The 22889-nt window shown below is 36.4% G+C and overlaps 2 protein-coding genes and 1 long non-coding RNA gene across 3 annotated transcripts in view; 1 reads left to right on the forward strand and 2 right to left on the reverse strand.

Moving 5' to 3' along the window:
- The window catches only part of kl-2 (dynein heavy chain 2, axonemal kl-2), a 95257-nt gene that overhangs the window by 52653 nt on the left and 19715 nt on the right, over positions 1 to 22889 (reverse strand). The window contains exons 16-28 of the mRNA XM_089731740.1: positions 22728 to 22889; positions 22157 to 22274; positions 21898 to 22052; positions 21281 to 21456; positions 19616 to 19783; positions 18966 to 19133; positions 17294 to 17519; positions 16598 to 16717; positions 15719 to 15852; positions 14548 to 14818; positions 2188 to 2331; positions 1384 to 1482; positions 397 to 616 (exon numbers count right to left, since the gene is read on the reverse strand). Coding sequence (XP_089587866.1) covers positions 397 to 616; positions 1384 to 1482; positions 2188 to 2331; positions 14548 to 14818; positions 15719 to 15852; positions 16598 to 16717; positions 17294 to 17519; positions 18966 to 19133; positions 19616 to 19783; positions 21281 to 21456; positions 21898 to 22052; positions 22157 to 22274; positions 22728 to 22889 — 2161 coding nt within the window. The remainder of the gene's footprint in view (positions 1 to 396; positions 617 to 1383; positions 1483 to 2187; positions 2332 to 14547; positions 14819 to 15718; positions 15853 to 16597; positions 16718 to 17293; positions 17520 to 18965; positions 19134 to 19615; positions 19784 to 21280; positions 21457 to 21897; positions 22053 to 22156; positions 22275 to 22727) is intronic.
- Positions 2382 to 4755, reverse strand: LOC114243437 (uncharacterized). The gene is made up of 3 exons (XM_028174936.2): positions 4259 to 4755; positions 3705 to 3977; positions 2382 to 3460 (listed from the first exon to the last, which is right to left on the reverse strand). The coding sequence occupies exons 1-3, from the start codon at positions 4310 to 4312 to the stop codon at positions 3305 to 3307; spliced, it is 483 nt and encodes a 160-aa protein (XP_028030737.2). The 5' UTR covers positions 4313 to 4755; the 3' UTR covers positions 2382 to 3304.
- On the forward strand, positions 5489 to 8448 carry LOC149501724 (uncharacterized). The gene is made up of 4 exons (XR_016323965.1): positions 5489 to 6029; positions 6206 to 6277; positions 6734 to 6854; positions 6946 to 8448. It is a non-coding gene; the product is annotated as an uncharacterized LOC149501724 (long non-coding RNA).

The raw sequence follows: 22889 nt of genomic DNA on the forward strand, positions 1-22889 counted from the left end.
CACGGGTAGGTACCACCACCCTGCCTATTTCTACCGTGAAGCAGTAATGCGTTTCCGTTTGAAGGGTGGGGCAGCCGTTGTAACTATACTTAAGACCTTAGAGCTTATATTTCAATGTGGGTGGCGCATTTACGTTGTAGATGTCTGTGGGCTCCAGTAACCACTTAACACCAGGTGGGCTGTGACTTCGTCCACCCATCTAAGCAATAAAAAAAAATCTTAGGATGTAACTAATTATTAGGCAGTCTTTCTTAACCCAAATTTTCTAATGATATTTCTCATAATAATTCAAGCTATTCTCCAAAATTCAAAAGTTGCACTGCTGACCTCAAAGGCAATAGAATAACTTACACCTTAAGAACTCACGACCTAACTTCACTAGAGTCAAAGTCTAACCTAATTTATACATCTTATCGACCATATCCCGGGAGTGTATCTCTATGACGCACAAAGCGTTGACTTTACACCTCAATATCTTCGAGATCTCCTTCCTGGACATCATTTGTAAGGTGCTCAATATTTGGTTTTGTTTCTTGCGCAATTTCTTCATCGGTTTTTTTTCGTTCATAATTTCGCATCGGCACAAAGTTCTTGTGCAATCTGACGTCCATTGGATCTGTGTATTTTTTTTATAAGCGATTTTTTGCTCCAGCTATTCGTTGGTAGCCTAAGGGCCTATTCCAGCTACGCCCGGACGGGTGGGTGAGCTCACGGGCTCAACCTGAAAGAATTTGCTAACACTAGCCCTAACTAGGCGGGTTGTATCTATGGGAGACCAAGCATTTTATTGCCTCTTTGACCACCAGTATACATATTACACGGTAATACATCATAGTTACATGATAACATATCCTTAGAAAATCTGAATCAGTCAGTGGCACATTCTGTCTCCAATTTTGTAATTGGTCGCATGTAGGTATAACAATGGCTATTTCAAAAACTGACTAGATCACAAAGGCGAGTGGGTATTGAAAACAATGATATGATTAGGAAACTTATTACATGTTTAAGTCCATCTTCGGACCTCCCCTGTTCAAAAAACAAGCGAGAACCTTTAGTAGTTGCACATGTAGGTCCCATCAAAAGTATGAATGAGACTACGGTTATACTTGTTTTCAGCAAAACCAGGGCACATGCAAGCCCCTACCTACAAAACTTCATTTCTCATTTCATGTCTCAAAGTTGGTGGTGGCATTCATGTTAAGATATCTGTGGGTTGAAGGCTCCTTGACTGATGACTGACTGGCTGACGTGATTTCGATCGTCATTTGAAACGTTAAATGAAAACTAAAGGAAATACTGCATGTCGCATGGTTCTAGGATTGGCAGTTATATCCACCAAAATCTACACAATTTACAAGCATTAAAATAAATGTAATAGACCTTGCTAGCCGTAATCCCAAGCTGTCCGGGCCAATCATTGATCCATTGTTCGCGTTGATAACGACATTTCCTCAACGCTGCTCGAGTCAGTATCAATTGCTACAATTTCGAAGACTGTATTAGTCATCCTAGTGCATGGCTTATGAGCATATGAACCCGCACGATTTGATAAAGCCGGTAGATAGTTAGGTAGGTATTGTTATCCTGACCACTTGAACTTTTCACTAGTGGTAGGACCTCTTGTGGGTCCGCGCGGGTAGGTACCACCACCCTGCCTATTTCTGCTGTAAGCAGTAATGCGTTTCGGTTTGAAGGGTGGGGCAGCCGTTGTAACTATACTTGAGAGACCTTACAACTTATATCTCAGGGTGGGTGCGCATTTACGTTGTAGATGTCTATGGGCTCCAGTAACCACTTAACACCAGGTGGGCTGTGAGCTCATCCACCCATCCAAGCTATAGCATAGCATAGGAACGTCATAACTACCCATGCAGGCTAACAATACGTCCTACAATATGGCTCTTAATACATACGGTTTCATACAAAATGGACTCTCATCGTTTACTGCAAATTCAAAATGAAAGCTTCAAATTGTAATTTTTAGTCTCATTTTATTGACAGTCGAGAGATGATGTTTGAATCATCAGAGTGTGGTAGGCGTTACAAGAGCTGCCCCGTTATATAAAAACCATTGCAATGAATTAATAATTGAAACTGTTGCTCATTCATTGGAAATTGGTTACGATAAATGAACGGACTCTTAGATTAAAGATCTATGAGTATACCCCTAATAAATCACAATACCTCTCTCAGAACTACTCTCATGGTATGCTCCAAGCCAAGTAACCACACTTCAGCAGGACCATCCAATACCAAATTATATTTCCATTCAATACATTCTCCGTCTTCAGACATCATGGCTTTAGCAACTGGAAGACCTAGGGCATTCTGTGGACATAATTATCTGTAAGTTTTAGCAGCCATCAAAAGAAGGTAGGTTTTCCTTCAGACCTCTGCATTAAGTTTATTGTTATTGAAGAAAAAAGAGAACACACATTACATATTTTTTATACATTTAGCACTTTTTGATATGCACTAAACAATTGTTTTATTGTATACATATTTTTTACTCATTACATTTAGCACTTCTTCATATGCACTAAACTATTGTTTTATTGTATAATACATATTTTTTACTGATTACATTTAGCACTTCGTCATATCCACTAAACAATTTTTTTATTGTATACATATTTTTTACTGATTACATTTAGCACTTCTTCATATGCACTAAACATTTGTTGGAAATACTTATTCAATAACAAAGTATTTTGGAAACACAGACACAGTGGTGTTTCCGAGCCCTATGGCATGCCCTTCTTCAAACGAGGCTTGTGGAGAGTACTTAACGGTAGGCAGTGGCTTGTCTCTGTCCCTGGTATTGCTGTAGTCCATGGGCGACGGTAACCGCTCACCATCAGGTGGGCCATATGCTCATATGCTGCCTACAAGGGTAATAAAAAAATAAAATAGATTATATGCCAAGTTTTTACAAAATAATTTACCTTAAAACATTAATTGGTGTTTCATCACAGTTTTGAAAGATTTTGTAATATTAAAATTACACTTAGCAATATTAAATAAACATAACAATAATTAACTATGTACATTAAAAGTTTTGTCTTCACTATTGTCTATTGTAACTGTAATAATTACATTAAAATTGAGAATGTGAACTAAAATAGGTGGGTACAGACCATGTTTACAAAGATTTATGAAAAAAATAAGACAAAACAAAAAATTGTTAACATAGCCAGTTAAGTGTAAGCAAGCTCTTGAATTATAAACTCATTGCTTGGAACAAAATTTCCAGCTCCTTCAAAATCAATAACAAAATGCACAATTTTAAATACAGGGATTTCTATTGTGTGTGTCGCTTACTAGGTAAACTTAAAAGTATTTTGAGAATAGCCTTCTTGTCAGCATCAGACCTACAGGAAAGGACCATATGTAGGAATTCATTCATGAGACTGTTGGCTTGAGCTGTTGGATGGTTTAGCAGTAATATTGTCATTGCCTGAAAGAGTAATCAGATTTTAGTTTCACATATTTGCACAGATGTTCAAAGGAGTAACTTTTAACAAGCAACTAAAAAAAAAATGAGAACAATGAGATGTCACCTGAGGATGCAATATGATATCTAGAAACTAATCTATAATTACTCACAGCTGGTCATTTTCCTTTCCATGGCAATAAACATAAAAAAGATCACTGACCGAGACCACTGACTGAGAAAAGAAAAATATCCTATCTTGACTTACTCGATAATACACAGCTGCATGACTGGGGCGAGAGAATTTAAACTTCCAAGGAGGTATTTTCTTCAAAATATACAAAAGCTTATCCCAATCTTGAGCATATATAGCCTTGTTGAGAGCCAAGTGATGTAAGCCTTTTAGGCCGTGAGGAGCCAGGCTGTCATCTCTGAATTTGGGAGAACTCCGAAAACCTTGGATTGATGCCAAGTTCCTTCTGCATATGTCACTTGTCGATTTCCATGGAGTCGAAGATTCGAGCATTACAAGGACTTTCAGCTAAAAATATAATTATTTTTTATAGTTGTCATTTGTCAATCTAAAATAAGATTGTATAAATTTTAATCGCTTGGCGAAAGTAAGTTGTTGAAATTTATTAAAGATATGATAAAAATAAAATAAATACTAAAATTAAGTTGCAATTCGCCTTAGAAAAATGTGGGATAAAAGAGCATGATGTTTTTAAAGGTTATAATTTAAATGCCATGCATGTTATTGCTTGAATCGGATGCGTTGTATACAAGTATCATTTTTAGTATTGCAGTATTTTATTTACTTACCATTACATCTTTTGGGATAAAATAACATTTATCTAGCAATTCTTTATCCAGCATGGCTCTTTCACTAGGTACGTAACCAGTTTCAGCACTTAAATATGTAAAGGCATAAGTCACTAGGTGTGTTTCCGTTTTAAATACTAGCTAAAATTGTGCGGTTTTCAATAATTCACTATGATAATTCATTGAAACTGTGTATTAGCTTTACTGTTTAATATGGTTTATACATTTATTTTGTTTACATATTGATTTTGTGTAAAGACAGTACCTATAATAATATACCTTTAAGTAGACAGTAAACTGTGACAGGGGGGTGCAACTCCCATACAAAGGAAAATAACATACAACTAGCGTCATCTTACTCCTGTGGCGACGTCATTTTTGTAACTTTTAGGCATTAATGATCTAATAAACTCACTAGATGGCAGATATGAGTTCTGACTCAATAAAAAATGTAGCGTACTTTGAAGCAGTGCTTCCACTTTTAGGGAATTCTCCCTTTTTTAGGGAAAAATAGCTGATATTTTGGATGATAAAGACAATTTAAAAAATACCAGGATTTAGGATATTTCGGGGTAAAAAGCAAAGCCTATACTAGTAACTGTTGTGAATTTTAAAATAAACGATAATTAAAGTAAAACAATGAACATTTTATTTTATGGAGAGAGAATGACATTAAGTCGAGTTGACAAGTAAAAGAATAAAACAGAGTTGTGTATAAAAACTATAAAGGTTTGATTCAACAGTAACCCTCTAGTAAAGTAAATCATAGATTAAGCCACTGCTTTTTCTTAGGGATTCCCCAGAATCCCCATAAGTATAATCCGCCAAATTTTTATTTACCTATTTTCGTTGATGTCACCAGAAGTTACTTGTATTGTAATATACAGGTACTTCATGTACCATGAAAGATTATCATGGTAATTTCATTTACGAAAACCTTGTAATTGTCATTTCACTTTTGCTAGCAGTTCCTTCTTCAAAGACTGAGGTGGAAAGATTATTCAGTGTTCTCAAATTTAAAAACTGACAAAAGAAACAGGCTTTCTAATGAAACCCTGAACGGCTTGCTTCATAGAAAGTTCCCAACTTTGCCAGCAAACAATTGCTCAATTTTAGAACCGAACAGTGTTAGGTTGTGCAGCAAAAGAATATAAAAGCAATGCGTCGACTTCCTTGAAAATTCTAATCCTATAGATCTATGATCTTCTGGGGGCGTTTATATTATATATACCTACATTAAATAATATGCTGTGGTTTATTTTCTGTATTTTATTTACGCTTTCTATATGAGTCGTCTATTATCAAAGGTGGCAATCTGTGCATTTGGACAAAAAAATTTTATTGATATGTCAATACAGATTTATTTGAATATAATCGTCTCCTTCAAAGAATACGGTTCAAAACCTGCATTAAATAAAGGTTAATAGTTAACCTGTTATTTATCTAAGATGTCGTTCCGAAGAGTTTTGTGACTGCCAATGGAATATAAAGTCAATAATTCGTTTTTCTGATTTACCAATCATTGTCCAAAAGTCAGATTGCCGGCTTTGATAATAGTCGACTCATATAAAGGATTTATGAAAGTTGTCTAGGAAATTTTAGGGTAAATTCAAAAGAAACTAGGGTAAAATGTGTTAAAAAAAACGTAAGTGGAAACACTGCTTTGAAGTTTTCAAAATTCTAGGGCCGTAAAACAATCTCAAAAAAAAAAAAAGTTTTCAAAATGTCGTAACGATTTAATTTTTTAAATCGTTTTTTTTTTGGTCTTGGTGTGAGTTATTTTACGTTGTAGTATTAATTTAGAGCAACTTTTAGCTTTATGAGAATATTAGACGATTAGACATTGAGAAACTCTGTTTTGAATTCTCTTTAGACATAACTTGGCTCCAATACTTTTTTCTTCGTTAGCGTTTCGTAAGCCTGTGTAACTATTTTCATTTCTTACAGAATGTTTATTATTAAAAATCAGCATGCCTCGAAGATCGAAAATGAAATGCTATTTCGGATGCCTTGATAACGGTGAGTTTACACTATTTTCCCGGTATATTATTTGCTAACATAATTATTATTCATAATATAATTAAATGAATTAGCACCAACTAATGGTCCTTCCTATTTCTGCTGCCTAGCTATCATATATGTTAAGTTTTGATCAAAACAGTCGGTATTAAGTCTCGTACTATCACACACACACCTCAGATAATAAAATTGTCTCGAGTGGGTGGAAGTATTTATGTTTTGCAACTCAGCGTATTATATGCTTATTGTCAAGTGGGCCCGAACTAGTTTTTTGGAATGATCAATCAGTCATGCTTTCCTGTTTAAATAAAATACAGCACAATTGATCTCACATCCAAAGTTAGATGATGGCATTCACGTTTTGTTTCCTGGTGTTTGATAACTAAGTTAAACCAAGTGGCCTGTGACCACGTTCATCCTTCTACCCAATATAAAATAATGTTTTTATTTTTGTAGACAAAGGTTTGATAATGACAAAATTTTATGGAAAAATTATAAGGAGCACTAAAATGTCTGAAACATGAAAATATTGATGCACTATATTTGAACCAGAACGTGTTATGTAATATATTAATTTGTAAGTAAGATTACATTAACACTAAATTTTTCATGGTCGTATTTTTTCAATATTTGTTACATACTTAAGATACTTTGTTTCTCCGTTTCAGAAGAGAAACTGATTCAGCAAGGAACGTGAACTCTCAAGGGATCTTAATTTTTTTTAAATATGTTTATAATTGATAAATTAATAATTGAAATAGTTCATAAGAACTAAATTGATGCCAATTTTGTTTTAAAATAGGTTGTTTAGTTCTTATAGTTATAGTATTACGTTTGAATAGTTGTAATTAGTAAGTTAGTAATATATGAAAATACTGATATAAATTTTTGTAAATAACCATTTGTAAATTCTACGAGAAGATGATTTTAATTAATGATCAAAAGTCAACGGTCTTTAAAAGCATTATTTGCAATTATTTAGATTTACTGTGGAATATATTTGCTAAGTTGTGTTTTCTGTATGAGCAGACATAAATGAAAATGCCCAAACATGATTATGTTTCTTACATTTTCATTATGTGAAATCAATATGCTTGTGACTGAGTATATTAATAATTTATTAAAACTTAAGTGATAGACAGCAACCCCTATGGCACTGCTGAAGTTTATAAGCACTGGTGACCACTTATCACGGGCCGGGTTGCGTGCTCGTCTGCTGTTGAGTGCAATAAAAATTTTCGAAACCCTTTCTATTATTTAGATGTAATATTAGTGTACATTTAATTTGGATTAAAAGATAAATTTACATTTTATGTTTGCATGTGTATGTTTATAATTCATTTGCATGTAACGAACACCAGTTTCTTTTTTAACAAAATGTAAACTAATGGTTTGTAATGAATGTAATTAACTTTAAGATGATTTTCTTTCAATCTGCTGTTTGTTTCATCTAGTATTACCAAAGCTAAAGCATCAGAAACGTCAGAATAGAAATAATTTAGATAGGGAATAAAAGTATAACTAAATCATGTCTAAGATTACTATAAGCGTCATTAAGTACAAACTATCAATATTTAAGAGTACTTTAAATCATCATTACATTTTTTAAACATTTTTTGTTTTTCAAATCATGTAATAAAACGTTTGTGCAGAACAAAATGTCACATGTTATGAACATGATTGTGGGTTAATCGTTTCTTAAATTTCTAAATGTTTATAAGAATGCTAAGAATAATTTAGTATTCACTTTAGTGTGTGTATTATCTCTACAATGCTAGTATAAATGACAATTATTGTATGACGAAGCATAGGTAGTGTTTATAGATGTAATATTTTCATACAAGGTCATGATCTGTCACGATCAACTTTAAGCAAGAACTGCTATAGTTAAGAAACAAATTTATTAAATTTAATTCAAATTGTCTACTATGTTTGTAATGGAAAGCTGACATGTTTATATTTCGCACAAATGACTTAAGTGACATTGAATGATTTGATTATCTAGACTTAATTAACTTTTAGATAACTTTCGATTTAATGTTATTAAGTACTCTAGTAGGATTAATCTAGAGGAGTTATTGTTATTCGAAATTTTATACAATTGTACGTTCATACTATCTTTTAACAGTAAATTGTTTGTAATATAGGGAAATTAAATAGCTTACAGAGAATTACAGCTTTTTATTTAAAAAAACTGTTTTCTCTCTGTATGAAAAGGTCTTATCGATTAGAATGCTGAACACAATCAAACGTTCTTTAATATTTCATAAGTACTACCGGGAATTTCAGCGATTCTAAACGATAAGATTTTTTCATAAAGAGAGTTAATTATAAAAAATATTAAAATTACTAAAAAAGCCACCTGGTGGGGGGTAGGGAGATTAATAATCGACAGCAGCGACGCCTGCTGTCCTGGGCTCTAACTAAAGCAAAAATAAAAATGAGAGTTGCGCATCTATCTCAAATATAAATATATTAAGTGTATAATCTATGAACTGTGATGTGAAGAGATTCTCTTTCGTTTCCCGCCAATAAACGTGTTTTTTTAAGGGTTTTTATGACCTGGTAACTAAGACTTTTAGGTCAAGTCTTATTTTAATTTATATTCTTATTTTTATGAAAAATGATAATATAGAGTGAAATGAAATGAAGACGATTAATTTGAAACATTAATCAAATGCTTACAAAGGCAAAAAAACGTCAGTAAAATGGTGGTTATTTACTACTGAGCCTTTTTCAGTGGGCTTTTTGGAGCTTTATGCTGTTTTTTACAAACTAGCTAAGTCATTTTTTGATTAGTTCTGTTCTTTACCTCATGTAAGTAGGCAAGGAGAACATCAAAGTCACCTTCAAGATTTGAAATTTATTATTGTTCACTTTGGTTTAAAAGTATATTGAGTAATGCTTTGTATATATAACTAAATAAACTATAAATACTATTTATAATTTTATTTTACTGTAGCAATATGGTAACATTATTTTCTTGGAATTGGATAGGATGTTAGAGTGAAATACTTTGTGTTTGTTTGTAGACTGATGGAGATTATGATTTTTATTCACTGGTAGCACGGAGCTATTCCAGCTACGCTGTGACTAATAGGTGACCTTACGTAGTTCAACCCGTAGAATATGTTAGCACTGGCCCTAGCAAGAGCAGTGCTTCGCAGAACCTATCACTGAATCGGAATCGCTACCCACTGAGAAGACTCGGCGAGAATCTCAGTGGGTTGTTAAACAATAGTAAGAAAAAACCAAAAATTGCCGAATTATGTCGGAAATGGAGACAAAGTCCGCAACAAAATATTACGGTTTTACATAACAATAAAACCGATATTATGTGCCGAGAAGGAAAACATACAGCATTGTATTATGAAGAAGCAGTGTGTACTTAGCTTAAATTCCTTGTCTATGTCCAACCATAGACAGTCAATTTAGTTCCATCTTTAGCCGCTAGGTGCTGCCAGCAAGTATAAAGGAAGCGCAGCCATCTTTGATCTTCATAGTCTTCACCAGGAAGAACTTCCTGCAATGCTGTATGTTTTCCTTCTCGGCACATAATATCGGTTTTATTGTTATGTAAAACCGTAATATTGATGTGCCTTTGGAAAACATACAGCATTGTATTATGAAGACGTGTTTGTTATCTGCTGGTGAAATTATTAAGCACAACGCTATGATGAAATAGGTAAGCTATAATAAAATTATGAAGCGCAATGATAATGTTCATAATTTATATAATTATTAAATCGAAAAAACACAGTTGTTAACTTCCATGTTAATTCAATAATTAAAAAATATTTATAAGTTTGTAATAAACATTTTATCTTGTATATACAAGAAAATGTATAAATTGTATAAATGATGTATATACATCATGTAGGTGTAAATGTTTTGAAAAAAGAATCGTGAGGATCTTTAGGAAGCTCTATTATTCGGCAATAATTATTGTAAACGTTTGGATGATTTGCATTTGCCTCTAGAAAGTATTTCGTCTATTGGTTCATTACCAATCCATTTCAGAGGCTACTGCTGATCTACAACTTCTTAGATATGGGTTGATGCCACTACCTCGTAAGGTTGAACGAAGACCAGTTTCCAATTACAGTACGGTATGCCGCTTTTGTGACAACACACATAGTTAGAAAAAAGTCCTTACGAATCTTACTGGGCATGTCTTTAGTTTCATGTTTAGAAAGCACTTATGCAGATTATTGACGAAAATGGATTTTAATTTTAGACCTAAAGACTGGTATCAGAAAGATGTTTTTCTCTGTTAAATGTTGAGCAAAGTAAGGTCATTAACTCTGCGTCCAGTAGCCAGCAACATGGTTGTTGGTGTCCTTCAAGCTACCTTGAGGCGTGATCTGGTGGTGGCTGGGTTTGAAGAAAACCAATTTAGAACTATTCTCGGATCTCATGTGAATGGGACTATACTTAGTAAAGTTGTAATAAGTAGTTGAATTTTGTTTAGTTATTCCGATGGCTTTTTTAGAATAGCAATTTTTATTAGAGAGCTTGAGAATGTTTGCTGTCCTACATGTATGTTGCCCACAGAAAGTCGACAGCGCTGCTTTATGCAGAAGGATTGTTTTATAGGCAAAATTTTCTTTTTGGAAAAGAAAAAAGAATTTGGCAACATCTGCAGACTTAGGATCAATTTTAAATCTGTAGCACCATATGCACCATCTTCTAGTCGCTGGTAAGTATGCTGGCAAAGTGTTTGACACCAGCTAATTTTCAATAAATCTTCTCCTGTGTAGACCAGTCTATTATTTGTACAACCTCCCCCCCCCCCTTTCTAAGCTTTCAGGGTTAATGTTTACCCTGTGGAGGAGGCAGGTTTTGGATTTCGTGCGCGTTATCTAGCGTTCGGGATCTGAGGGCTTGGAACCCAAATGCTTTCGCTCAGTCTGGGAACTCTACCAGGTAGGTTCCCTAGACACTTGAAGTGAGTCAGTACTCTGGGGAGAAGGTTGAGAGGAGGAATTCTCCATGCTAGTTGCATCCTCTACGGTCTGCTGAAGGTATCCAATCTTGGTCGGCGAATGGGTTTATATCCGGACCCCACTTTCGAAAAACTTTTGTGGTCACTTGTGGTAAAAAGTGCCATTTTGCAGGTTGATTTCCTCGTGATAGCCTGTCAGTTACGATGTTGTATCTCCCCGAGAGATTATAAGCTGACAGTTATCTTGAACTTATCGCTTAGGTTTAAAGATCGAAAGGTCAACGCTAGTGAAATACTTTCAGATTCATTTTGATTGTCACTACCATTGCAAATAGCTCTTTTGTGGCTGAGCCGTTTCAGTTGTTGAGCTGACCATAGACAGGACGTTAATATTTTGTCTAATTGTAACCCCTACCCATGTCCGAAGCTTCCGTTGCCAGGAAATGGTTGGTTTTGTGTCTCGGCAATGTTTGACATGTGACTCCGTGTCAGCACTGCATTTGTAACCCCTACACATGTCCGAAGCTTCCGTTGCCAGGAAATGGTTGGTTTTGTGTATCGGCAATGTCTGAGATGGGGCTCCGCGTCAGCGCTGCATTTAATTGTTAACACATGTAGGATGGCCCGTTTTTACGGGGGTGTTTTTTCTTGAAACTTCGCAAGAATTTTCAAGTTCGCAATTTGCAAGTTAGCATAGATTGATGTAATTCCGTCAGAGTTTGAGCTAGGATGTTGTTGAGTGGCCACTTTATTTCTCGCAATTTTCCATCGAATCCCTAAACATGTCATCTCTTGAACCAGTGTACTAATTGATTTTTTGTAAGGCTGACTTGGCAGCCCAAATAATCCAAGAGCTTTACAGCTTATGTGGCCTGAAGACTCAACTTGGACTTCTTTTGATGGACCAGGTGGAATTTGCGTAGGTGGGATAACACTCAACATCCCTTTGGACGCAATGTCTCCGCGACAGAGCATGCTATGCAAGCAAAAAAGGTGTATTTGTCTTCATGGACCAAAAAAGTCGCGTAGGTAGGTTAACATTTGACTTCCCTATGTACGTAAGGTCTTCGCGACCGAGCATGGTATGGGAGCAAAAACGTTTATTTGTTTTGGTGAAACAAGATCAAGTCGTGTAGGTAAGCTAGCACTTTCGATTTTGCACGCAATGCCTCCGCGACCGAGCATGCTACGGAAGCAAAAAGGTGTATTTGTCTTCAAGGACCAAGAGAAAGTCGCGTAGGTACGTTAACATTTGACTTCCCTATGTACGCAAGGTCTCCGCGACCGAGCATGCTATGGGAACAAAAACGTTTATTTGTCTTGGTGAAACAAGATTAAGTCGTGTAGGTAAGCTAGCACTCGACTTTGCACGCAATATCTCCGCGACCGAGCGACCGAGCACCCTATATAATGGAAATTGACATGCCAGCCCAGATAATCCAAAAGCTTCACAGCTTCTGCAGCCTGAAGTTTCAACTTGGATTTGTTTTGGTCGACCAAAAGGAAGTCGTCTAGGTAGACTAGCACTCGAGTTCCTTTTGCACGCAAGGTCTCTGCGACCCAGCATGTTATGGAAGCAAAAAAGGTTAATCCAAAAGCTTCACAGCTTCTGCAGCCTGAAGTTTCAACTTGAATTTGTCTTGGTCGACCAAAAGGAAGTCGTCTAGGTAGACACTAGCACTCGAGTTCCCTTTGCACGCAAGGTCTCTGCGACCCGCATGTTATAGAAGCAAAAAAGGTGTGGCTCTGAAGCCAGACCGAAGGGTAGGCATGTCATTTCATACTAACTCATAAGAAGGTATCGATTCCTTCCTGAAGGTACTGATACTGGTACCTTGGTACTGATCCTCAAGAAGTATCGACGAAATTTTGCGACTGATACTAGAAAAATATTCCTGAGAAATGTTTAATTCTATCATCCAGTCCCCTGGGTGGAGAAAGTTTGGTACCGAGGTGTCCGAAAATGTTCAACTCTCGAAGATCGAAAATTGGACGCATTGATCCGTCGCTTTTCTTACGCAAATTTTTTTTTTGGATTTTTTTTTTTTTTTGTTTTTTTTTTTTTTGGTATTTGGTAACCATACATGGTTTACAAATTATTACAATTTTGGTGGCACTCAGTGCCTCCCGTCGGTGTCTTCAATTGCCCCCCCTCTGGATTGTGCCAGATGTTACGGACTATGATTGTTTATAATGTTTGGCTTGCCTTTTGTACGAGGTCGTGACAAATAGGATTGTAGCCCTCCGAGGGACTGAATAGATTTCAATTTAGTATTATCAAATAAAAGATTCCTCAATGAGTAGTGCGTTGGCAACAGGATACTTTGTTAGAGACCACGGAAATTAAACTTTGACGTCTTATTTCTATCCATACAGCCCTTTTTTCCGTATACAATTTAAAACGCTTTTACGGGTAACTTGTACGACGGAGACGATTTGCCAAAGTTTTCAGTAATTATGTTACAAAGATTATTAGTTTAAATCTGTTGTGTTTTTGTCAAAATTTCCGTATTGACGAGATCAATTTGTTTACAACAATTTTCGTTACATTCAATTGTTACACACAGTTGATGCATTATTAGATTTACAACGTCACTGACCTGGTGGGATAACGAGCCGATTCGAAGATCGACCGTTACCTTTGAATCCCGTCGTTTCTTACGCAGAGACTCCTTTTGTTCTTTTTCGCTTGACGAGCTGTTCGAACGCAAGGCGTCTCCATCGCGTCTCGCCTGGACATCTTCCCTCTCGGAAATTATGGAGCTTGACTCAACATCACCTCCAACAGATGACGCGTGATTCATGGCGTCCGATGATAGGATTGGTAAATAATACTCGTAATGATTGCAAAATAACACTCATAGAAACACAAAATAAATATTTTTTGCAATTAATAAGAAGTCGAATAAATATTTTGTGGATTTGCGACTTCACAGTACGAAAGTACACAACGCTATGAAGATCAAAGATGGCTGCGCTTCCTTTATACTTGCTGGCAGCACCTAGCGGCTAAAGATGGAACTAAATTGACTGTCTATGGTTGGACATAGACAAGGAATTTAAGCTAAGTACACACTGCTTCTTCATAATACAATGCTGTATGTTTTCCAAAGGCACATCAATACATTTCTTTGCACACTTGCAGACTGAACTACTGACCTATGACACTGGAACGACCAATTCACTGCTTACTGTAATCAGCATATCCAGATAATGTTTCCTCACGTGTCTTTGAAAGAGTTTAGTAACAAGAAAAATATATCAATGTTACTGTAACACAAACAAGTGAATATATCACTTTTAGTTATATGCAATTTAATCTTACCTTGTCGATTCGAATCTTGTTAACGTTATCAAACAGCTTTTTCAAATGTGTTTGAATAAGCTGTGGCTTTTTCGAATTTCCCAAAATCTCAAGCATATCATCATTAGAAACGAAATAAAATCTCGGGAATAATTGGCGTTTTGTTTCCAAATACTTTTCCAGTGCTCTCAATATTCCATCCAAATTGTCAACCATCGAGTTTAACTTATTATACACGTACGGAGCAGGGTTATACAGGCAAGCCTCCACAGCATTTGTTCCCGCGTACATGCTGGATTGAGGAAACTTAAATTATTCCTACAACTTTTCAAAGCAATATGATTCAATTTAATTACCAAACAACTTTTACACTACCTAGACGCTTATTATGTCGCTATAATGCCAGTTTTAATGAAAAATATACACGTGCGAAGGAAATTGCCCAAGAATTCCTCAATACCATTTTTTATCGAATAATATTCTAAAAAGTCAAAATCTGCCGTACCTATATTTTTCATTACAATGCAAACTTTATGATCACACCAGCTGGTGTATCAGTATGCCTAGAAAGTTCTGACACTAATTTATCGGATATCATGCTCAATTCGATTTCCTACTTGACAGATTAACTCTAGACATTGACGCTTTATCAAAAGCAAATACCATTTAAAGTTTTACGTTGCATATCATTTTAAGTTGTAATACTAGCGGCACACTCCGGCTCCGCTCGGGTCTTTAACAAAAATTTCAACGATATTTGACGTTGTTTTATTTAAAAAAATAAAAGAACACACTTTTTGTAAATAATAATGTGTTCTACCAAGTCGTAGTGCATTATTTTATTCTATCATGAATAGTTTTAGCAGGGCACGCAATGTAAAGAATATTTTAGGTAATTTTTTTACACCTTGAGTTACATTATCACCACATTAAAAAAGATTATAGCCTGTGTCACTCGGGAATAGTGTAGCTTCCAAACAGTGAAAGAAATTTTAAAATCAGTTTAGTACTTTCGGAGCCTATTGAATACAAACAAACAAACAAATCTTTCCTCTTTAAGAAAAAAAGAGTAGCTATCATAGCTCTGTATACCTTAGCCTTGTCCCAATGGTACGTTTCGAACTAGACTAAAGGGAGGTTAGGAAGAAACCAATGCTAATGAAAAATGTAACTTCATTTTCTAATTTCATACTTGCTCGTTATTTCAGTCCAGTCATCCGTCAGCGCATCGAATATTTGCACTTCGCTCGGCAATTGTTTTCTTATGTCTTCACCGCAAAAAATACTTTCGAGATACAAATAACGTCGTTGCACTTGCAATGCAATCTGGCGTCAAAATCGAAAATCAATAAAAATGCTCATAATTAATCTTCGAATTTGTATTTTCTAACAAACAAATTTATAGAACCAATGGCGAATTTACTGCGCTTTGTAAGTAATTACGTACCGTTTAAATTCGTCGTTAAAGCAAACCTTATCGATAAGGATATATGTAGTCACATCATGACAGATATAAGAAAAAACAGCTCTAAGTCAACAGACACTGTTATTCTCAGGTGTTCCAGCTTTTGGTACCTAACAGATATGACGGAAAGTACTAAACGTAGGGTATAGGGGTAAAACAATATTTTGAGTTACCAAAAATTCGTTAAGGACCGTTTGTGACCGGTCGCAATCATATTATGGTACTGACGAGCTCCGGTAGCTCGTTTACTCAAGAGCACAAAAGGGCGGGTTCGTGTGTCAATCACTCCCCTAGCTTTGACCAGCCCGTTCCTAGTTTGACCTGGTTCTGACCCCGGACGGAGGTCGGACGTCGGGTGTAAGAGTGCAGGGGAGTCGTTCAGTGCGGTAGGACCCTAAAAATATCCTTGGGCCCGCGGTCTGCTCCCAACATCTGAAGATCGTCAAGTCTCACATACCCCATGCACCTCCTAGGCGCGTGGTACTCGTAGGAGGTTCGGCCCCCAAGTTGTCACTCCTACCTGATCAAAATTATACTATGCGGGCCTGGCTGATTTAGTTTCATACGCTTTTTTATTTGGTTAACTCCTATTTAGTAAATGAATACCTCAATACACTCGGCAACATAGCCCAAAGACTTTTCCCAGTAATCGACTTCCTTTATGAACGGCTCAACGTATTTGGTTGATTTCATCGACGACAGTTGCACTTGATGATCCTCCAAGAACTGAACAAAGAATAATGATGTGTTTTTAAAATGTGTTTATTGTAATTTTGTTTTCTTCTTCTTCTTTGTCTCCACCTTATACCTCTAGGTCGGCACAGCGATTTTTTGTTCCATTCTCTTCTGTCAGCTTCATCTTAACACTCATTCCTCTTTCTCTCATATCGTCATTCGTACACTTCATCTCTGTCTTCTTCGGTCGACCTCTTCCCCCTCTACCTTGCACTACCATTTCTACACATCACTTAGACATGCATCTCTTCTGTACGCGTTACATGTCCATATCACGCTAACCGTCCGCTCGTTAATTCATCAATCACTAGGGCTACTTTAACACTTTCTCTAATTCTTATATTGTCCATTCTTGTCACTCCACACATCCATCTCAACATACGCATCTCTGCCGCATCCACTCCTCTTTCGAGCTCCATACAGCACGACAGGTCTAATGTTATTTTGTAATTCTTTCTTTTTTATTATGACGCATCTAATATTTTATTTAGAAGGAACAGTCTTATAAGTAGTTAAAGTGAATTTAATTGCTACAAGCTCTTTGGATTTATGAGTTTTTTATTCTACCTGCATGACGTCTTCGACATTCTTAATTCTATACATTTCTCCCTTGTGCTGTTGCATCTCGTAAGTCGTGTTCTTCCACACTTCTCTGATGGCCTTCAATCCGTTTTCTATATTCAATTCCATTGTGGCAGCATTCGATATTTCTGCTATTTCATCTGAGTATGCTTGGAAGTTGAGACGCATTATGACCTCTAGTTTGAAATCTTCCGAATTCTCATCAAACTCTCTGTTAGAGCATAACGAAAGTCAGTCACCAGTTATATTGAGGTTTAGATGCGATATAAATGTATTTAAACGAATGAAATCAAACGACAAATTTAGAAGCAGGTATTCCGAATGATAATCATATACGCCCAAGCATAAAACCATATCGACGGTTTGATGAATATTTGGTTAAAGCGACATTTCGCTTAATACGCGACATTTATCTTTATAATTTAAGGCGCGTCTTATTAATGATGGTAGGACCTCTTGTGAGTCAGCGCAGGTAGGTACCACCGCCCTGCCTATTTCTGCCGTGAAGCAGTAATGCGTTTCGGTTTGAAGGGTGGGGCAGTCGTACTAACTATACTGAGACCTTAGAACTTATATCTCAAGGTGGGTGGCGCATTTACGTCGTAGATGTTTATGGGCTCCAGTAACCACTTAACACCAGGTGGGCTGTGAGCACGTCCACCCATCTTAGCAATAAAAAAAATAAAAATTTTGGTATTGCATCATCAGTTCGATGTTTTTGATTGAATTTCAATTAAGTTTGCACCATTAAAACAACTGAATAACTTTTTTAGGATATTTTTTCTAAATGGCTCTCCTGTAAAATTGCAAAAATGTCGCTTAAACCAAATAGCCTTTCACCCTTTGATATGAATCAAGACAAGTAATTAACATTGTAACAATATTTCTAACCAATCCACTCATCTACGTAGAAAATATATTTACAGAGTGTTTTCCTAAAGTGACCTCAAGCACTACGGGATTTAAATGGCGATAGCTTCTGACACTTAAATACATAATCTAAGTGCTTAAAGTAAAATGTCAAATAATGACAATTGACGCGTCGGAGACGCGCAATTCCTGCCGGAATTATAAATTGTATGCACGACATTTGGTGAATCACTTCTCGGGTCGCAGAGAAAATAAAATTAAAATCACCTACATTTTTTTTAATATATATTTTATAAGCAAAGACATACAAGAGTAATCAGTGGTATTTCCCGCCGTAGATATGTGAGACTACAATCTTAAAATCATGAAGGATAGAAGTAAGGAGTACCATCTCAGTGTAACAAGTGTCCGCTAATGGGAGCCAATTAAAGTGGCGGTGTTAAGTGGTTACTGGAGCCCATAGACATCTACAACGTAGACGTGCCACCCACCTTGAGATACAAGTCCTAAAGTCTCAGTAAAGTTAGTTACATGTAACTATGCTTGAGACCTTAGAACTGATTTACGCATTTACGTCGTAGATGTCTATGGGCTCCAGTAACCACTTAACACGAGGTGGGCTGTGAGCTTGTCCACCCATCTAAGTAATAAATAAAAAGTTTAATAATAAAACTGCTATATTCCATTTCCACTGCCTCCACTAGTGCTATTTCGGAGAGTCTTCAAACAGTAACTTGCTGTTTCCTGGTGGACACGCTTTCACGTTTGAGATAGAACATTAACTAACACCGCCATCAAAGTTTTGATTCGTTCCCAATGCCTCTCTCTCATGCACGGGTTCTTCAAGTCACCAATTAGAGGCAGAGTGCGCCTAAATGCATCCACTTTCACCCGCGTTGTCTCAATGACGTCCCATCCTTTATCTTTCAGCTGCCTCGATAGCCTATTGAAGTTACTGTACGGAAAAACGAATTGTCTAAGAATAAATATTAAAATAAAACATTAACTAGAATAAAACTATTTATGTAAAAGTTTCGGTTTGTACCAGTTTGTTAATGTTAATGTCAATGTGCGAATGATTTGGGATTCTCTTTTCAATGTATTTAATATTTTCTTTTACTTATGTAATAAAAATGCCTGCTATATTGGTAAGTTTAAATGTTCGATAAGAATGCTTAAGAAGACTAATAAGTCTTGCTCATAAGTCACTCTCAATCCTCATGGAAAATGCTCTGGTTTTTCCACCCGTTTTTCTTCTTACTGATTGATATAAACTAAATCGTATTCTTAGTTTTTGGAAATACAACTTGGTTTGATAGTCTAATTAGTCAATTTATCAGATAATTAGGGATACTTAGGTATTTATCATATTTAAGAATGTTTTTCAATTGTTTAAGTCGCACTTACCGGTATCAACTAATAAAAAAAGGAAATTACCGAAACAAAAACATAACGTTCTCTTCCATTTCATCCGTTTCCATCTCCCAGAACGTTTGAGTTTTGTATTTTTCCCACGATTCCTCCCATTGAAAAACTAATCCCCAAACCTCTTCCAGCTTTTCCAGTTCCTTTTCCATCTTTTGCAGGTCCAAATTTACTGGTGTCCTAGATGTAAATGATCTTCAATTATTATTAATACATGCAAGTCTCGTAAGATAAAAATCCAGTTCGACTCCATCTTTTTTATAAAGAGGTGTGTGACCCACAGCGTTACTATTATTGTGATGTCGAACTTAACCCATAGACACAGCACACTGGGTTTCTCGCCGGATCTGCTCAGTGGCTCGCTATTCCGACCCGGCGACGGATTCAGCGAAGCACTGCTCTTGTTAGGACAGATCTTATCAACGTCTCTCCGGCTGAGCCCCGTGAGCTCGCCCACAAACCATGGCGAAGCTTACTGACTGACTGACTGTGACTACAGACAGTTAGTTGGGTACAAAAACTACTGTAAGATTTAACAATTGCACTGCAGAATTAAATCCCCTACCGTCCGAATTAGTCATTAGTCATCAACAGTTGCATACTCCGTACAAGACAAGTTCAATTAGCTATGAACACTTGAATACAAGTTATAAAAAATGACATTGATAGCTTTATTCGCTACATGCGTTGTATACCTATGACACAAACCTAGTTACATTCTTTACCGAACTACCGACTTATATTCAAACTAATGATAGCGAAAATCCCAATTACTAATACCTACAGCACTAAAATAGCATCATTATACAGGATGCGCTAACAATCTGCAGTAAGATAATACTACCATTAAATAATACGTAGAATGTAATGCAGCCCTACCCTTCCGAACGTAGTTTGATTAGCCCTTTAGGCTACCAACGATTAGGTAGGGAAAAAAGTAGTACAACGTTGAAACTGCGAAGAATTCTAAACTTAATTAGCCTTTAAATATAATTTAGTTTCATGCCAATGCTCGGAGTTTCTCTGAAGGATAAAATCAGGAATGAAGCAATTTGACAGAAAACTAAAGTCATCGAATAGCTTAAAGAATCAGTAAGCTGAAGTGGCATTGTGCTGGCCATATATGCCGTAGAACTGACAATCGCTGGAATAGAGGGTTCTCGAGAGGAGACCGCCCAATGGAAAACTTGGGACGCCCTCTGGGTAGATAGCGCAATAGCCTCCAAAGAGTAGCCGGTAGGAGGTGGATGAGGAGAACCGAAGACCGAGCTCAGTGGTGTGGATTATGAGAAGCCTACGTTCAGCAAGTGAACAACTGTGGGCTGATGACGATGATGATAATAATGTTTCCAATGATTCCTATAACTCATCAAATTGTATATTATGGTTTAAAAAAAGTGACTCACTTTAGCTTTTCCCACCAAATAATCAATGTATAAAAACTACATAAAACTATTGCTCGTCAATCGTATTACTCGTCGAATTGACAGCTTATAGATTCCAATCTATAAACTGTCAATTCGTACTGAAGACACAGCTAAACCACACAGTGAGAATTTACCCAAACCTTTTTGACATTAAAAGAAAGCAAACGATGTCAAATGTACATGTCGATGTCTAGTCAAACTTATACAAATCAACGGAATTATTAAGTGAAATGGGTGTCACAAGAATTACGTTAAATTAAAGACGGCGAGCCCATCTCTGATCTGCTGTTCTTGTGCGCGGAGAGCATTCAGTTGATCTCTGAACGCTTTTAATTGGGACAAGGCATCTTTTCCGGTGACCTCAGAACTACAGGGTAGAGTTTCATAAAAATCTTCACAGAAAGTCTTGGCTGCTTCTTTGAAAACCTAATTACATTGATAAAATAATGTTACTAGATACTCAATTTAAATTCACAGCTTTGACGTTCAATGGCCTAATTTAATAAATATCTTGCATACTTCAAACATATCATATTTATAATAAAAAAAAAAATAAAAAAATTAAGCTGGTATTGGAAATCTGATAATGACGTAGAGGTAACTCTTATTGATTGGTGTGTTAAGGGAAACACTAGGCGCAGCAGTTTGCAGCCACTAGTCGATAATGCTGAGCCATGATCTATCGAAAAGATCGAAATATACCTTCTACCATTCTCTGAGCACAAAAACGGTACAGACTTTAGTGAATAATAAAATTAGGAAAGAAAGAACCTGCAATAAAGGTTAAATTAATCATATAAATCGTCATACAGCTATATACAAACAATAAATATAAGAAAGCATTTTCTGTAAGTACATGGTACCCACCTCAGCTTGCTCCAATAAGTCCGCCTTAAACTTATCCTTATTCAATTCTAAGGCTTTTTTCGCTTCTTCCAATAGCGCTAAATATTCCGCCCAAATGACTGGAATATTCTCGTGACGAGCGATCATATCGGAACTTAATTCTACTTCAAATTTCGCTACAAAAGAGTTCAATCACAGCGTTATCACCGCGTTCACGACCATAATAGTGTTATCAATTTCAGAAACAAAATCTTAGAGCAATCTTATCAGTTTCATTTACCCAAAGTCTGCATTTGGTCAGTGATGGGCGGGAAGGTGTGCTGGACCCGGCTGATATCGGACATCAGATGCTCGTACGTGGCGATGGCTGAGGCCAATTGATTTAGGTCGGCGGGCATCTATTGAATTCAAATAATTACATATCGACGCTTGAAAGGCAAACGTGACTAAGTGACAATAACTGCATTGTACATAAAAGATAGGCAATAACCAAATTCGATGCGCAAAGAAATATATATTTCTAGGTGTATTAAAATGATTTCAATCGTGATTAGCTAAAATCTAGCTAATCACGATTGAAATAATAGATTAGATTCGTTAAAATAGATTTTTTTTCAGGTATTTCAACTTTAAATTAGTCTACTGTAAAGTTCACGCATTCTCGCTTAGCGATAGGCGAGAGGCGAGAGCTTAGCTCCAATATATCGACGCTTGAAAGGCAAGCTTCGATATCGTGGACCTTTTTGTTTTTTTTACTTAGATGGGTGGACCTACCCTACCTACCGTACCTACCCGCGCGGACTCACAAGAGGTCCTACCACCAGTAAGGTTTTAAGTTTACTGTTACTCACTTTCATGGCGTCGTCACTGCTCTTTTCCACATATACGTATACTTTATCAATGTCACCTTCAGTAATCTTTCGTAGGAGCTCACCTAGCTTCGTTTGCCAAACCAGGCAGTGAGCGATTATAGATTTCTTCAAATGATTCGAATTGAGCGTGACGAAATGTAT

This window comes from Bombyx mandarina, chromosome 12 (assembly GCF_030267445.1).
Source record: "Bombyx mandarina strain Sakado chromosome 12, ASM3026744v2".
Classification (NCBI taxonomy): Eukaryota; Metazoa; Arthropoda; class Insecta; order Lepidoptera; family Bombycidae; genus Bombyx; species Bombyx mandarina.

What these genes read in the sequence shown, in the direction of transcription:
- LOC114243437 (XM_028174936.2), bottom strand. Translation starts at nt 4,312, where the DNA reads ATGCTGGATAAAGAATTGCTAGATAAATGTTATTTTATCCCAAAAGAT. An exon ending in TTATCCCAAAAGATGTAATG is followed by an intron (nt 3,978 to 4,258) that starts GTAAGTAAATAA and finishes TTATATTTTTAG; the next exon opens with CTGAAAGTCCTTGTAATGCT. An exon ending in ATGCAGCTGTGTATTATCGA is followed by an intron (nt 3,461 to 3,704) that starts GTAAGTCAAGAT and finishes TTACTCTTTCAG; the next exon opens with GCAATGACAATATTACTGCT.